Source organism: Glycine max, chromosome 18 (assembly GCF_000004515.6).
Source record: "Glycine max cultivar Williams 82 chromosome 18, Glycine_max_v4.0, whole genome shotgun sequence".
Taxonomy (NCBI): Eukaryota; Viridiplantae; Streptophyta; class Magnoliopsida; order Fabales; family Fabaceae; genus Glycine; species Glycine max.
This window is the reverse complement of record NC_038254.2, coordinates 48153212-48171594: the sequence shown is the minus strand read 5'-3', so window position 1 is coordinate 48171594 and position 18383 is coordinate 48153212. Positions and strand designations below refer to the sequence as shown.

The 18383-nt window shown below is 34.3% G+C and overlaps 1 protein-coding gene and 1 pseudogene across 1 annotated transcript; both read left to right on the top strand.

The window, feature by feature from the left end:
- The first annotated feature begins 876 nt into the window (after positions 1-876).
- LOC100786281 (1-acyl-sn-glycerol-3-phosphate acyltransferase 2-like) lies at positions 877-10704 on the top strand (annotated as a pseudogene).
- A 2169-nt stretch (positions 10705-12873) lies between these two features.
- Positions 12874-14899, top strand: LOC113000219 (uncharacterized). The gene is made up of 2 exons (XM_026126893.1): positions 12874-14294; positions 14395-14899. Exons 1-2 carry the CDS (start codon positions 12874-12876, stop codon positions 14897-14899), a joined length of 1926 nt encoding a protein of 641 aa, XP_025982678.1.
- The last annotated feature ends 3484 nt before the right edge of the window (positions 14900-18383 follow it).

Genomic DNA, 18383 nt, shown 5'->3' with positions numbered 1-18383 from the left:
AATAAGTAGTATTTTTTTATTCATAGGAATCGAAGAAAGTATAAGAGATTTATAATGCTTATGAATCTTGTTTAATCAATTGATCTAGACCCATTTGATAATAAGTGATATTTAGAACAATGTGTGAAGCTTAAGCCCAACTTGCATCAAATAAGTGTAAAAACTAGTTATTTAAGTTGAATGACCTACTAGATGTTTAAATAAGTTGCATGTCCATAGTAGGGTTTCCCCTTCTCACCATTAATAGAATTTATTAATTTTTTCAATGATTAATCTTTATTGGCTAGCCTAGTTGGAAACCTTTAGTAAGGTCCCTAGCGCATGACATAAATAACAAGACAAAGTAATCAACCTTCTTCTACATGTATCACTACTAAAGAAAACTTTTTTACGATGCAGTATCTACGATGGTTGTAAAAAAACCGTCTTCGTTTGTATAACGGTGACAATTTTGTAAATATTATGAATATTTCAAAGACGGTTTTTGCAAAACTGTGTTTAAATACTTCGAAACAAAGAAGGTTTTTGCAAAATCATCTTTAAATGGCTACTATTTTTAATTAATTTCTCGCTTTCTCTCTATTTTATCGGGCAGCATACTGGCCCCCCCTCTCTCTCTCATTCTCGTGTTCATTCTAAGTTGCCTTAACTTCTTCATCATGGCACTAAGGGAGCTGGCATCTCGATTTCTTTGTGTAAGTCTCTCTCTCTTTTTCTTCTCACACTCATGCCTCACATAATTCCAAAATCCCTAGAAAAAAATCTTACTCACTCTCTTTCTTTCTCTCTGTCTCTCTCACATTCCTACGTTTTTTGTGCTTCGGAACTGAACAACCATCAGATTTGCACCATCGTCGGAATCGACCTCAATGAAGGATGCGTGCCGTCAGGAATCATCAACTATGTGGTAAATAAAAATCACACGCGTGCTTGGTGCTGTTTGAAAGAGGAAAAAGCATAAGATCCGAGCTCAACACTCACATTACAACAGGAAAGGAAGCTTCTGTCACCATTAAGAACTCTCGTTGTGACGATAAGCTTTTGTCAATCTTCCGTGAAGGTGTGAAGTATGGTGCTGGAATTGGACTTGGTGTCTATGACATCCACTCCCCAAGAATACCACCAAATGAAGAAATTGCTGACAGAATCAACAAGATGCTGGCAGTGCTTGAGAAGAACATCTTGTGGGTGAACCCTAACTATGGGCTCAAGACCCGTAAGTACACTGAGGTGAAGCCAACCCTCACAAACATGGTTGTCGCAACAAAAATCACCCGTAACGAACTTGCCAAGTGAGCGGTATAAGAAAGTAGAATCTTCCAAGTCATTTGGTTATGCTTTATAATACACCAAAGAAAAATTTTCTCTATATTGGGTTGTTTCAATAACTGTGAGTGGAATATTTAGGTGTTTTAGCATGCTCTGTGAGCAATTGATTCTTCCTCAACTCCTCCCCCTCTTATTTTACCCAACACCTATTTTCCCTAATGAATGTTATTGTATCTTTGTGGCTTCGCCGTAATCCTTATTGATATGGAATTTTACCAGTTTTGTGCAAATAACTATTAGTATCTGTATCGAGTATTTCAACATACATGCTTAAGAAAAAAAAGTTTCAGAGTATTTCTTCTACTTCCTCTCATTGATCAAGCAAAATTTTTATATATCACTTTTAGTTGTATGTAGTAATTTTATATGTGCTTTAGAATTGTAATTGCGATGGCTATGACTTGCCCTTGCATTCTCTTTTGCATCAATGATCTTCACAATAATATAGTAGTTAATTTACAAAATCACATTTCTTTTTTAATTTTGATTAGTTAATAGTTTCACCTAATGAATATATATGCATTTGTAGGCTGTCTTCTTTGTCCTTCTTCAGCCACTATCAAAGAACTGGTTTAGGATAATAAACAAATTGCTCACAAAATCACTATGGTTGGAGCTTATATGGCTCATTGATTGGTGTGTTGGCATCAAGGTGCCATGTTTGGTTATCTTAACTCCATCTACGTTTAACTTAATTCATCATTATAATACTTTATTTGTGTCTATCTTTTGGCATGTTAAGGATTTATGTAAAGCATATTAGTGTGGCATTATCCACACTGGTCTAACTAGTTGAATCTTCGGGTTGCAGATTGAGCTATACACAGATTCAGAAACTCTTCAATTAATGGGTAAGGTGATAGCTTATGTTCTTATAAATCATTGTTTTATATATTTATATATTTATTTGTTTCCTTATTTATTTTATCACCGAATTCTCATCATCACTATTATTTGCATTCTATTGTTGGAAACAATGTACTACTCAAAATAGTACAAGTCTCACTAATTTTATTTTTTCATCCAAGAAAATTTTAGGTAAAGAAAATGCACCTATAATCTGCAACCACAAGAGTGACATTGATTGGCTTATTTGAGAAAGGGTCTTAGTTCTGGAACCTACTATATGTGAATTTATTAAAATGCACAAGTATGTCATGTAGTCATGTTATGATAGCAGTAAATTACATCTTTGTTTTTGTGTGAGGACTTTGCTTCAAAGTACATTAGTTAAAGTAATTTCAGAATCATTTAGTTTGTTTTGTGTAGAAATGATTCTGACTATTGTTAGTTGCTATTCATGAGTTATTAGTGTATTGAAAATTTGCAAGAAAATAGAAATGTGCCCCCAATTTATGGTTCTTTTTGTGGAAATTGTAAATATTTTCATTCTTGTGTGATTTTATAGAGTAAAAACTCCATTTTTGTGACCTAATGTTGAATTCAACTCAGTTTGTAGGCTAAAGAAGAGAAGATGCAAAAAAGTTGCTGATGAACTATCTTAGTGAGGCAGATTGGCTAAGCAAGCCTCATCAGCTTAGCAAGGCATCCAACTCGCTTAGCGGATGGGAAACCCTAGAAGAGGATAAGTCAGAGATCTGTCTTCTCTCGCGCTCAGCACGCCCAAGCTCGCTTAGCGAATTTTCACTTACTCTCGCTCAGTGAAACATGCTCGCTGAGCGAGTCTTCGTGTGCTGAGAAGTCCAAGAACCTTTAAAACACTGAGATTGGCAGAAAACAAGAGGACACCACCACAACCACAGTCTAGCCAAGCATTTGCTATGTGAAAAAACAGAGAGAAATAGGACAGAGAGGCTAGAGAAGACATTCTCCCTCATCTTTTTCCATTTTCTTTCACCAAAAATATTTCTTTCCTTGTTTGTATGAAGCTTTTCTTGTAATGGAAGGCTAGAACTTCTTTGTTGGGGAGTAACTACTGAAAACTCTTGAAGTAATGTTCTAACGATCTATTTAATGTTATTTTCTGGTGTTCTTTGTTTCTATCTACATTTATTGTACATGCTTGTGGCTTGATCACCCATTTGTATGTTTAGTTAGGCTTTTTAGTGTTGAAAAATGCTTTAAAACCTTGGAACTTAATAGAGCAAGCTAGAGGCCTGTGTATCTAGGAATAGAATGCAGTAATCTAGTATATTTTACACTGTGTGCTTATTGCAAGTCTTTTAGAACGAGTTTGTTGAGGAATCAAGAACAAAAGCTAAAAGAGTTAGGCTCATTCATGTGAGGAATCATGGTCTGAGTATTTTCTCAGTGTAAGAGCACTAGAATAACGAGAAAAAACTTTTTATACAGTAAGAGAAATTTCAGTAGGAAACTCCCCGATACTTTTATCTTGATATTTATTGCATTTTACAACTTTGAGTATTTTACCATTGTCTAAGTAGTTTAACATTGCAAAAAACCTATTCACCATTCAATCCTTACTTTATTTCAAAGTTAAAAAGTGTTTACAGACTGAATACACATAGTCTAGGTGAAACAAATTTCCTGTGGATACAATACTCGGTCTTACCCTTTTATACACTACTTGTGCAAATCGGTACAATTGCCGACGAAGCGAACAACTATTCATAATACACTATTATTACACACGCATGATTTTTTTTGTGATAGCGCTCAGGTTGCCTTGGTAGCACAGTAGCCATTATGGAGAAAGAAGTCAAATTTCTTCCCATGATTTTCTATAAATCCTTCTTCTTTTGATCTTATATAAATTAAAAATTATATCAAGGCTTTTTCTTTTACATTTAACTACTCTGTGCAGAAATTTCTCAATCCATTAACAATAAAGTTGAAATGGGAGTTCCCTTGAAAAAAAAAATAAGTGACTATGATTTGGGAATAAAATAGAAAATCTTGTAAGTTCTTGCATAAAGATAAGATCAAAAGTTCTATTTAGTAATCCAATCCAAAGTACTTTTCAGTTTTCAATCTTGCACAAATTGTAATCATGTAGTTGAAGTAACTTGTACTTCAAAATCCTTTAGTGTTTGAAACACCAGAAATCATAAACATTATAAATTCCCAAGGCCTTACCCTGTTGATAATTTGGTGCTACTTAACTACCGTGATAGAAAGTTGATCTTATCTAACCCAACCATAAATAATTGTAGAGCATCTATGCAGGTGCTAGGTTGGTCAATGTGGTTAGATGAATATATATTTCTAGAAAGAATCTGGACAAAAGATGAAACATCACTGAAGGTATATCTAAATAATTTTTCCTAATTTACACATTCAATTTTCCTCATTAGCATTTTATTTATACATATCTTGACTTTTGTGCGGTAGTCATATTTTAGGCATCTAGAGCACATGCCATTTCCTTTCTGGTTGGCCCTTTTTGTTGAAGGAACTCGTTTCACGCAAACAAATCTTTTACAAGCTCAAGAGTTTGCTGCTTCAAAAGGGCTGTCTATACCTAGAAATGTTTTGATTCCTCGTACTAAGGTGACCGAAGTTGGTTATTAGTATATTAGGACTTAGGAGAGTATAATTTGATGTAGTATACTTGATTTTTTGTATCCACTATGTTTCTTCTTGCAGAAAATCCAAAAAGGATAAATAATTGATGTTACCATTAACACCATAAGTTTGTTAGGAATAATTCAAAGTTTTAAAAAGCTGTAAACTGGTAGTTATAAGGTTGGTTGAGTTTGTTTTGTTATAACCAACAAGTAGTTATTATTAACCTGTTATATAAGCAAGGTTCCTACTGTAATCAATAGAGAAGTGAATAAGCAATTCAATTCATTCTTTTTGTAAAAGTGTAATAGTTAACATGGTATCTAGAGCTTATACAAACCTGACCTGTGAAGATTAGAAAGAGAGAGAGCAAGCTTCTATTGACACAAAAAAAACTAAGGGAAATCTTTCTTCTTGAGATTCTTTTTTGTGAGAACTGTGACTTGTGAGTGATTCTTCATTGTTTTCACCATCATATCTGTGATTGTGGTGGTTGAGTGGGGTTCTTGGTAGTCAAGAACGCGTGTAGAGGAACCTCTAAGATAGCAGCTGTGTATAGGAAAGTGAAGGAGGATCAGGGTGCAACATGGCTGGCTCAAACAATACCATTCAAGGATCTTTACTGATTTTCGATGGAAAACTGTTTGATGATTGGAAGGTCAAGATGCTAGCAATTTTTGGCTTCCAAGATGTATTTGAAGTGGTGACATTTGGGTTTGAAGATCCTGGGAGGAAAGCCACTGAAGAACAACAATTGGCTTTCAAACAAAAGCAAAAACTTGACTGCAAAGCTCGATTTCTCATCTACCAATGTGTGAACTCAAAGATTTTCAACAAGATCTCGAAGGCCTCTACCTCTAAGGAAGCATGGGAGATTCTGATGAAAACATATGGTGATGGAGAAAAGAACAAGAAAGTGAAGCTACAGACTTTGAGAAGGCAATATGAATTACTATGCATGGAAGAGAAAGAATCAATTTCAGATTACTTTTATAGGATTCAAGAACTGGTTAATACCATGAGGTCGTGTAACGACAAGATCCTCGATGAACTAGTGGTAGACAAGATCTTGAGAACTTTGCCACCACGATTTGATCATGTGGTTGTTGCAATTGAAGAGTCAAGGAACTTAGATGACATGGAGATTGAAGAATTGCAGCACTCCCTAGAGGCACATGAAATGAGGATCAATGAGAGAAGATCCAATCAAGAACAGACACTTCAAGAAAGATCCAGCTAAAGAGGAAAAGGGAAAGGACCATGGAAGGGAAATAAGCTATGCAGTAATCAGAAACACCAAGATCAAGGATATAATGCAAGCAGTGAATTCTTTAAAGGAAAAAAAAGTGATCAATCACAGAAGAAAAATGATAGCTCCAATGGAAGCAAGGAATGGAAGTTTGATAAGAGGAAAGTGAGATGCCACAATTGTCAAAAACTTGGTCACTATGCATGAGACTGTTGGCAAGGAGAAGGTGCTAAAAATAAGCCAAAGAATCAGGCAAATCTGGCACAGGATGAAGGATCAGATTCTGAAGCTGTAATGCTCATGGCAACCACAAGTAAGGAATCCTCCATTGACACCTCTTGGTACTTGGACTTTGGATGTTCCACTCACATGACAGGGAAGAAGGAATGGTTCATCAGTTTGGATGACTCATCAAAGAGCAAAGTCTGGTTAGCAGATGATAGTAGTCTCACTGCAGAAGGCATTGGTAGAGTAGCTTTTAGAGACACAAATGGAAAAGAAACAGTCGTTAAGGAGGTTCCATATGTGCCTGGCCTAAAAACAAATTTGTTGAGTCTTGGGCAACTACTGCAAAAGGGATTTGTTATGACAATGGAAGACAATTGCCTCAAGGTATTTGATAGAAATCAGAAGCTGGTTATCCAAGCAAATCTGTCCCAGAACAGTACATTTAGGATTGGGATGAACATCCTGAAACATCAATGCTTTGCAACCTCTGAAAATAAGGAGGAATGGTTGTGGCACCTCAGGTTTGGTCATCTCAACTTCAAGGATCTGCACTTACTTACTAGCCATAAGATGGTTGAAGGATTACCCCATATTGAAGTCCCTAATGAGGTGTGTAGAGAATGCATTGAATGCAAGCAGACCAGAGGAAACTTCAGCAAGTTTGTTCCTACCAAAGCAACTGAGAAGCTAGGGGTCATCCATTCTGATGTGTGTGGTCCTATACAAACAGAAACTCCTTGAGGCAGCAAGTATTTCATCTCTTTCATCGATGACTTAACTAGGAAAGTTTGGATTTATCTAATTAAAAGGAAGCATGAAGTCCTACATGTCTTTAAGAAATTCAAATGCTTAGTTGAAAAGCAAAGTGGAAAAATGATTAAGGTACTAAGAACTGATGGTGGGGGTGAGTATGTGTTAAAAGAGTTCAAGGAATTTTGTGAAAGTGAGGGGCTAATTCATGAGGTTACACCACCCTACACACCTCAACACAATGGCACAGTTGAGAGGAGGAACAGAACACTGCTGAACATGGTGAGATGCATGCTTAAGAGCAAAAACCTGCCATGTTTCTTGTGGGGAGAAGCTGTATCAACTGCTGCATACATATCAAATATATCTCCCACTAAGAGATTGATAGATACTTCACTAGAGGAAGCATGGACTGGAGCCAAACCGAGTGTTACACACTTGAGGATCTTTGGGTCAATATGCTACAAGCATGTTCCTGATCAACTTAGAAGAAAGCTTGATGATAAGGGCATGCCACATATCCTAATTGGTTATCACTCAACTGGAGGCTACAAGCTGTATAATCCAGAAAGTGGTCAAGTTTCCATTAGCAGGGATGTTATTTGTGATGAAACTAGAAGCTGGAATTGGAATTCAATTTCTAGTGAAAGTCAGTCCAGGATATTGTTAGAAGAAGAAACACCTCCAGCTGCACCAACTACTAACCAAGTTCCTAGTGTAAGGAAATCATCAAGGACAAGTCAACTACCAATACCTTTGAGGGACTATGAGCTGTTTTAGGATTCAGAGGTCAACTTAGAAGGAGAATTGGTCCATTTTGCACTCATAGCAAAAGCTGAACCTATTGAATTTGACAAAGCAGTGACTAATAAAATGTGGGTGAAGGCTATGAAGAAGGAGATTGACTCTATAGAAAAAAATCAGACTTGGGAATTGGTGGATCCTCCTTCAAACAAGAAGCCTATAACACTAAAATGGGATTATAAAGTGAAGGTTAACCCAAAGGGGGAAGTGGTGAAACACAAGGCCAGACTTGTAGCAAAAAGTTTTTTGCAAAAGGCTGGAATTGATTATGGTGAAGTCTATGCACCAGTGGCTAGGATTGAAACTATCAGATTTGTTGTAGCCATTGCAACTAATGCTAACTGGTCCCTGCACCAACTAGATGTTAAATCTGCCTTCCTTAATGGTCCATTAGATGAAGAAGTTTATGTGCTTTAGCCACAGGGGTTTGTAGTGAAGGGTTCAGAAAACAAAGTGTACAAGCTGAAGAAAGCATTGTATGGCCTTAAACAGGCTCTAAGAGCTTGGAATAAGAGAATCAATAGCTTTTTGTCACAATTGGCTTCAAGAAATGCACCTCAGAACATGGACTGTATGTGAGATGTCTGCAGGACAGCAAATCAGAGACATTGATTGTATGTCTATATGTTGATGACCTCTTGATTACTGGAAGCAGTGAGGAAGAGATTACTACATTCAAAAATCAAATGATGAATGAATTTGAGATGAGTGATCTTGGACTTCTCTCCTATTTCCTTGGAATGGAGTTTAGAATGACTCAATATGGTATAGTGATGCATCAGTCCAAATATACACAAGACCTGTTGAAGAAATTTAATATGCAGCAGAGCAATCCAGCAGGAACACCAGCAGAGGTTGACCTTGTGTTAGAGAAGGAAACTAATGAAGAACCAGTTGACCCCACTCACTACAGGAAAATAGTTGGGTGCTTGAGGTACCTATGCAATACAAGGCCTGATTTAAACTTCAGTGTTGGGCTAATCAGTAGATTTATGCAAGAACCAAAGCAGTCTCACTTGCTAGCTGCTAAGAGGATTATGAGGTATGTTCAAGGGACAACCAATTTTGGAATTCTATTTCCTAAAGGTGAAGCTGACATAGGACCAGAATTGACTGGATACTCTGATTCTGATTGATGTGGGGATAAAAATGATAGGAAAAACATTGTAGGATACATTTTCTTTTATGGAGGAGCACCAATCTCTTGGTCCTCCACCAAGGAACTAGTGGTAGCACAGTCATCCTGTGAAGTAGAGTATATTGCAGCCTCAGAAGCTGCATGCCAAGTTGTGTGGTTGGATGTCCTGATTAAGGAGTTGCAGCTGGAAAAATCAGGAAAGGTGAAGCTGTTGGTAGACAATAAATCTGCCATTGATTTAGCAAAGCATCCAGCTTCCCATGGAAGAAGTAAACACATAGAAACAAAGTTTCACTTCCTAAGAGAGCAAGTCAATAATGAAAAGTTGAAGATTGAGTACTGCAGAACTGAAGTTCAGCTTGTAGACATACTCACTAAGGCTTTGAAGCTAGAAAGATTTAGATGTTTAAGAGATTCCATTGGAGTTGTTTGTGTAAATGCAACTTTGAATTAAGGAGGAATGTTAGGAATAATTCAAAGTTTTAAAAAGCTGTAACCTGGTAGTTATAAAGTTGGTTGAGTTTGTTTTTTTATAACCAACAAGTAGTTACTATTAACCTGCTATATAAGCAAGGTTCCTACTATAATCAATAGAGAAGTAAATAAGCAATTCAATTCATTCTTTCTGTAAAAGTGTAATAGTTAACATAGTTTCTAAGTTACACATTTTGATTGTTTTTTAGCTAATAGTTTGATACCTTTCAGTTGATAATCTTTCTCCAGGGTTTTGTCACAGTAGTACAAAGGCTTCGGCCATTCGTTCCAGCCATTTATGATTGCACATATGCAGTTCCAAAGAGTGAGGCTTCACCTATTTTGGTGAGAATATTTAAAGGCATTTCTTGCCCGGTAAGCCAATTGAAAACCTTGACAAAAGTTAAATTAGACAAAGTATACAACTGCCATTTCCGTATTGGACCTTTGTCTTTTATCTCATACAAATACAATTTGAAAAGTCTTCGAGAAAACATTTCCAGTTTAGGAACAATTTATTGGATGAGTGGTTAGTTGGTATTGCGTAAAACAATATACTGACTAAATAAACTACTTATTCTGTTAATCATTCTTATATATATATATATATATATATATATATATATATATATATATATATATATATATATATTCCATTTACTAACTTTTTATGGACATTAAATTTATCAATTTAATGGTTTGATTAAAAATTGTTAAAAAGATCAAATATATAAAATGTTATACAATTTTAAAACTACTTGATACTTAATCAAAAATCTTTTTTTAATGTATCATATGCTTTTTAAAATATAAGTATCGGTTAAAAGATTACTTACATATAAATGTTCAATTAATTTAAAATTTGGTGTGCATGATTATCGATACAAAATTTGGTTCCTATTATGGCATTCTTTCAGCATTCATGCACATTCATTGTCAGTTCTTTCTTTTATTTTTCAATTTTTTCTTTCTATTTCAAGGATCTTTTCTTAATTATCTTTTAATTGGCATCAATGTCAAAAGCTTTACACCTTATATTAAAAAGTAGCAATTTGGAATCTTTTATTCTTTTCTACTCCCAATTTTTTTTATAAAACATTAAATAATTTTGCTGCAGCTTGGATTAAGGGTGAAGGTGACTTTAGATACCAAGTATTTTCTTAGGTTATTTTACAGCTCAAATTACAAATATGACATTTCCAAATTCCATGCGTTAGGAACTTGACCTTCTTTGTTGCAGGTGTAGAAATATGGTTTCTTGCAATTATCTACTTCATAGGAGGGGTTCTTGGAGCATATATTTTGTGGTATCGCCCATTATATCATGCTTTTAGGAAACATGCATTTGACTTTTATTGGTATTTACTAGTTTGTTTTGTTTAAGACACATATCTTTTTATTGTTGATTGTGAATATCATGAATTTTGAGTAATGTTTACCATGTTTAAGAATTTTTATGTATATAGTATTAGATTATATAAATTATGTAGAAAATTGTAGGAAATTTCACAATTGTAGAAAATTATATAAATGTTTGAAATCCTTTTTTGAATTCTATTATTTTAGTGTATGCATGTGGTACACCATCTATCATATACCTGAATTTTTGTTTGGTAGGGAGTATGAAAGTAGAAAATCTATAAAATAGGAGGAAGATTCTTGAATTAAAATAAAGTATTGGAGGTATGGATCCCACACAATGTCTCCTCTGTTTATTGCATCCACCTTATCTCCCTCCTACCAAACACATTAGAGAATGCCACTTATGGATCTCAATGAGAGTTTTAATGGGGCAGCTAAAGGTATTAATAGAAATTGGACTTAATTATCACTAATTGGGGCCAATTTCACCTTTAATTGCATGCTCCATTTTAGAAGTTTTTTTTTTTTTTTAATCATGGTATTGATACGAAATAACCCTTGTCAGAAATGATGACTCTTCATTAGGGATCATGAAGTACACAAGATGCATATTCTTATTCCAATATAATTTATTTCATATCCAAGGATTAACCAGAATTTGAATCTTGAACCACTTGGTCAAGTAACAAACTACTGTCACTTGTGTCAATGTCAAATGTGTTTGTATACTAAAAGGTTATAATAATTGTTGAATAAATGGTGAAAAAGTGCTCACTAAGTAGTTGTATAAATATAGATAGACATGATATACAATATCATGTGATATTATAATAATTCAAATTTTTACAGCAATTTTAACTATTATGAAAATATAACAATTTTAGATATTTAAGATATTGAAAAAATAACATACCTCATGCTACAAGGCTCCTTACTAAGGTACGAAAGATTATCATTGTATGCAGCTTACCCTTGCATATACAACTTAAATATATTCATTTTTATTTAAAATCATTTTACAAAATACTAAGAGAAATGTGAAGATGGTATTGAAATTTTTTAGTATCATCAATATTATTGTCTTAGTAGCTATAATCTTTTGAATTTTTGTGTTTGGTACTGTTTTATGAATTACTTGAGTTTAATAAAATATTTCATTATTTTTTTTAATGTAAAAAATAATGAAATCTTTCAACTAATCAAAGATTTCATGAAAGTCAAATGTTAGTAAAGCACCATTTAATGGATTTATTATTGGGCAAAACTTATATAACCCAATTGTGTCATGGATTAAGTACAAAGTTTACAACTCATTTTTAAAATAGGGCACATTTAACTCAGTTAGGACAAGTCAAGTTGATCTAGAGAACATGAGTTAGAGACTTTGGAATATATACATACCATTACCAAGTTGAAATTAATATATACATCAGTAATTATACAAGGCAATAAAATGATACTATCATATTATGAAAACAAGACAATTTTGCTTTTGTAGAAAATACAAAACGCTTAAATATTCCAAAAACACAGGAGAATCACGAGGAAACAAATGTTGTTTCTGCTACTTGACTTAATTTGGACGATGATAGTTGAGGACTACATAAAAAGTCTGGATAACAGTAAGAAGAGTTATCAACACTGCAACAAAATCCATTTGCTTCTCTTCTTCTCCACGCTTACGAAACTCAAATCCATTTTCTTTTCTTCTCCACACTACGTGACAACTGAAAACAAAGCTGCAAAGTGATTCTTTTCCGCGTTGACGTGGTTCTTCCTCCTCGTTGATGGTTTTACAAGCCATCTTCAACGGCGCCTTCTTCTCGACGACGGGTTCTTCTTCTACAGCTCTCTTCATTGGCAATTCTGCAAGTACTCTTGTTGCCGTCGATTCTCGTCATCATTGGTTCCCATCAATGTTGTTTCTTGTTTGTGGGTGTGTTTGCTGTGCTGTGAAAGATGTCTTGTATAACAGAAATGTTTGCATCTTCAGAATATCAAGATGACCATGCTCCACTGTGGTCATTTGTTACAATAAAGGAAAAGATAGGAGATGGGGGTGGTAATAGGTTGTGGAGTTGTAATTTTTGAGAAAAAGTTGTCAAAAGTTCATACTCTAGGGTTAAAACACATTTGCTCAGAATGTGGTAGTGGAATTGCTACTTGTCCGAAAGTTACTAATGCATATTTGGTTGATTTGAGGAGGGTTTGTGAAGAGACTGAAAACAGATTAAAGTCTAAGAATGTTCCTTTACCTACTGACAAAAGGACTCCAACATCACCAACATTACCACCAAAAAGAAGAAAATCAAGCAATATAGAGAGTGCATTTAATATTGAGGATAGGAATCATCTTAGAGCAGAGATAGCAAGGATGTTTTATTCTGCCGGCTTGTCATTCCATCTTGCTAGAAATCCACATTTTGTTAGTTCTTATTCATTTGCTACTAACTGTAATCTAAGTGGGTTTCTTCCTCCTAGTTATAACGCATTGAGAACTAGTCTTTTACAGCAAGAGAGGTCTCATATTGAAAGGTTGCTTCAACCTATCAAATCTATGTGGAGTTTAAAAGGAGTTACATTGGTTGCAGATGGTTGGACAGATGCTCAAAGAAGACCTTTGATAAACTTCGTGGCTATATCTGAAGAAGGACCTATGTTTTTAAAGGCCATTGATGGGTCCAAGGAGTACAAGGACAAACATTACATGTTTGACTTATTAAAGGATGTAATCAAGGAGGTAGGGCTACAAAATGTAGTCCAAGTCATAACTGATAATGATCCTGTTTGTAAGGCAATTGGGTTATTGATAGAAGCTGAATTTCCTCATATTTTTTGGACCCCTTGTGTGGTTCATACTTTGAATCTTGGAGTGAAAAACATTTGTGCTGCAAAGAATGTTGATGGTAATGAAAATGTCTTCAATGAATGTGGGTGGATTGCTGAAGTAATTGGCGATGCTTCTTTTATCAAGGTTTTCATCATGACTCATTCAATGAGATTAGCAATTTTTAATGAGTTTTCTTCTCTTAAATTGCTTTCAATTGCTGAAACTCGTTTTGCCTCTATGATAGTCATGTTAAAAAGATTAAAATTGTTGAAACTTTGTTTGCAAAATATGGTCATTAGTGATCAATGGAATAGTTATAGAGAAGATGATGTCAGAAAAGTTGCACATGTAAAAGAGTTGATTTTGAATGATATATGGTGGGATAAAGTTGATTACATCCTTTCTTTCATAGATCCTATATATAGCATGATTAGAATATGTGACACCGATGTTTCTAATCTTCACTTAGTGTATGAAATATGGGATTCTATGATAGAAAAGGTGAAGACAACCATCTATAGGCATGATGAAGTGCTAGAAAATGAAGTTTCTAGTTTCTTTGAAGTTATTCATGAAATACTTAATTCTAGGTGGAGTAAGAGTTGTAATCCACTTCATTGCTTAGCTCATTCTCTAAATCCAAGGTAATATTTTTATATCAATTTTTCAATAATGTGTATGGCTTAGCTTAGCTCTTTCTAAACCATAGTATGACTAAAATGTATACATATTTTTTTTTTATAGGTACTATAGTGATAATTGGCTTAATGAGGTTCCAAATAGGGTTCCTCCTCATAGAGATGATGAACTTTCTAGCCAAAGGAATAAATGTCTTAAGAGATATTTTCCACATGTTAATGTTAGGACAAAAGTTTATGAAGAATTCTCTAAATTCTCATCTTGTGCGGGTGACTTTGGTTCATTTGATTCAATTGAGGATAGATGGGCATTAGATCCAAAAACTTGGTGGGTGATGCATGGATCCTCTACACCTATACTCCAAAAGCTTGCTTTAAAGCTTCTAGTGCAGCCATGTTCTTCCTCATGCTGTGAGAGGAATTGGAGTACATACTCCTTTATTCATTCTTTGAAGAGAAACAAAATGGATCCAAAGAGGGCTGAAGATTTGGTTTTTGTGCACTCTAATCTTAGGCTTTTGTCTAGAAAAGAGGAAGGGTATAAAAAAGGAGAGACAAGATTGTGGGACATTAATGGAGATGTACATGATCCACTTGATGATAGTTCTTGAAATGGCAGATTTTTCTCTTGATGAGCCAGATTTAGAAGCTATGCTTTTCTTAGATGATGGCAATGGAGGAGAAGAAAATGAAACAATTAGAGTTTGACAATAATTTAGTAATTTCTAACTAGTAATGATACTTTGATATAGGCTATTGTATAAAGCCAATACTTATATGAAAGCTGTATTTTTTTATGTGAAATAGGGTAGAAACTGTATTTTTTGCTTATGATCACAAGTATGTCTTTTTGTAAATTGTGATCATTATATGAAAGCTATAAATTAATGACAAATGAATGAATGATCAAAGTATTATAGGCGTTTGATGTGATTCAGTCTCACAATTTGTTTGTTTTTGTTGACTAATTGATATGGTATTATAGTCTCACAATTTGTCAGTGTCACAATCTCTTTTGTGGCTGAGGAAGACGCCCTTAATGGAGCCTGTCCTACAGAAGAGAAGAGTGATTGCTTGGAAGCAGGTCCAACTATGAATTCTAAATTAAAAGAATTAATACCACATGAAGGTATCATTTTCTGGTCAGACATAGGTGAAAATGTTCTGTCAAAAATCAGATTTAGTTGGTACTCATTGAGTCTGCAATATCCTGTCATTTTATGATTCTAATGATTCTTTCTCTGGTTTTGTCTAGTGACAGGAGATGTAACCAACATAGCATTGGATCCTTTATTCATGTTTGTTTTCCATTTGGGTGTTAATGGTGCAGCTATTGCTCATGTTATAAACCTTAGGTTTTCTTGATTTGATGATGATTTATGTTATTTGTTGTTTTACCAAGCTGAATAGGAATTTTTGTTATTTTGGATTTATCTAAATGGATAATATGTGCCTGCCATTGTCACTCTATGACAGCTAACTTTGTTGAATTTACACTAATTTATCTTAATGGACAGATAAACTTGTTCTGATTTCATTTAATGGACAGATAAACTCATATATAGGCTTCCTGATTCAAGTGGAGCTGGAATACGCAATGAAACTGGCTCGCATATGGTAAGAATCAAAGAGCCTAGTTCTGTCTTGTTTTTCTTGATCTTCAATTGGTTTATGGTAGATGGTTAGAGGGTGTCTTTGTTACAGTTCTTATAGATGCAACTAAATTAACACCAGAGTTTTAAATTTGGGTCGCAGTGGCAATTTCATTCCTATCATATGGGGCTAAATTAATTGTGAATTGAATATGTATCAAGTAATGATTTGCTGCTGAATTGAGCTACAAGGTGGAATAAATCAAGTGGGTAAATTGGCTATCCTGCCATGAATTTGGCAAAGTTTTATTAGATTACTTGATTAACTATATATTATGTATACTACTATGCTGTAATGGAATGGAGGCACAATTGTTGTTATCAGTGTTATGAAATGCAATTCAAAATCATGACATGATAATGATTTGGTTTCTAAATTCTATCTCTGAAATAAGTTTTTTTGTTGTGTATCCTCTGTTTTGTTTTACTTTGTTCTTGCTGTTTTTTCCATGAATTGTTTCCTTTTGTGTTCACATTTTTCATATTTTTACTTCTGTTTTGAACATGCAGCTTCATATCAGAATTTTAAATCTCAAGGCTCACAGAACGAGAATGATCCAAATAATACAACTGTGCGTATTTCTTTGCAATATAGAAATGCTTGCTTTTCAACTTGTTTGTGACATGAATCTTAATTGCAGATTTTTGTTGGCAATTTGGACCCTAATGTCACTGATGATCATCTGAGGCAAGTTTTCAGCCAGTATGGTGAATTAGTTCATGTGAAGATTCCAGCTGGCAAGCGATGTGGATTTGTCCAATTTGCAGACAAGTAATAAAACCTCTCCTATATCAAACATACTCCATGTGTGATAGCATTTTCTAGTCTAGACAACATTGATATTATGTCCTGATTTTTCATGTTTTATTTTTTAATATGAATTTGAAGCTATTCCAATGAAAAATCTAACTGTTCAAGAAAAAAAAAATCTGAAACTATATATAACTTTTTATATATTTTATTAACGTATCCAAGACGTATCGTATCTTTAATTTTAAAAATTTGTCGTATATCCGTATCTGTGTCGTATCCGTATTGTATCTCGTATCTAGGCTTCATAGCTAGTAATAGATGGAGAATCATGAGGTAATTAACAAATGTTGTTATACTTCTACATGACTCAATTATTTGGACGATGATAGCCGAAGACTGCATAAAAGGTCTGAATAAAACCGAGAACAGCTGTGTTAGGTCCTCAAGCAAAGTATCCTAGAATTGGAGGACTAGGAACCTCCGAGAGAATGCAGGAAAGAAAGGATTATATTATTTTTCTACTGCCTTTAATGCATAGCTAGTATCTATATATAAGCACCATACAAGGATGCTGCAAAATTGAAAATGACAATAACAGAAATAGCTAACAAACAGACAAGCAGCACAAAGCATATTCTATCCTAGCTAGTAATATCTCACCAACTCAGCATCTTTCTAACAGAATTGCTTAGACAAAATCTTTTAGGTGCTTGGGTGGATTGATCCTTCGTTTGGGCCTCTGGTTCACGCTTGTGCCTGCAGTGCCTGATTGCTGCATTATTCCTTTCTTAACAAGCTGCCACCGATATAGCAAAGTTGTAATCGCGCCCAAAAAACTTGGGAATGGGGAAAAGTCGTGATGAAGTTTGGCTCAAATAATGCCACACAATCATGAAGAATCGTATGACACGATTTGTTGCCGATAAATGATCGAGTAAACAAGATCAAGAAAGTGAGCGCCTTTAATGGGGTTCAGTTGGAACCCGGAATGCGGTAAAGGAAATACCTGGCTAGACACTCAATGATACTAGTATAAGTATCAATCCAAGATTTATTAGTTTCGAGTTGGGGAAAAAGTAATTTAAACAACTTATAGATATTAGAATGTGAACTTAAATTTAACTTAACTTGAAAAGTTAATTTATGGGATAAAAATTATCCAAATTTATATAAAAAAACTTTAGCGCTGCACAACTTTAGCGCTGCACCAGGATTCGTCCTCTGTAGACATTAATTATCCAAATTTATATATTTTATTTTAATTTTATTTATAATCAATATTGTGAAACTTGATTTTTTTTAATAGTTTTTCTCATGTCCAATACTTTTAAATTTGGTGCGTGATAACATGATAAATGATCTTTTAAATGAATCAAAAATACAATATGATAGTGTCTTAGAATGTAGGTTTAGATTTAACTCAACTATAAAAAGTAACTCATGAAAAAAGATATGTCTCTTAAATTTTTTTCAAAATTAACGTGAGATTTAAATTTTTTTGCAAATATAGACAACGACAAGGGATATATAATTTTCTATACCTGTAAATTAAAGATCACATACAACCACATCTAAACTCCTCATTCTGATGGAAAGCTTGGAAGATGGTTGTCATACTGAATTCCATTCATGCGATTCACATATGAGAACTTTTAAGAGAAAACAACCTCGTACAGCATAGTTGTGGCT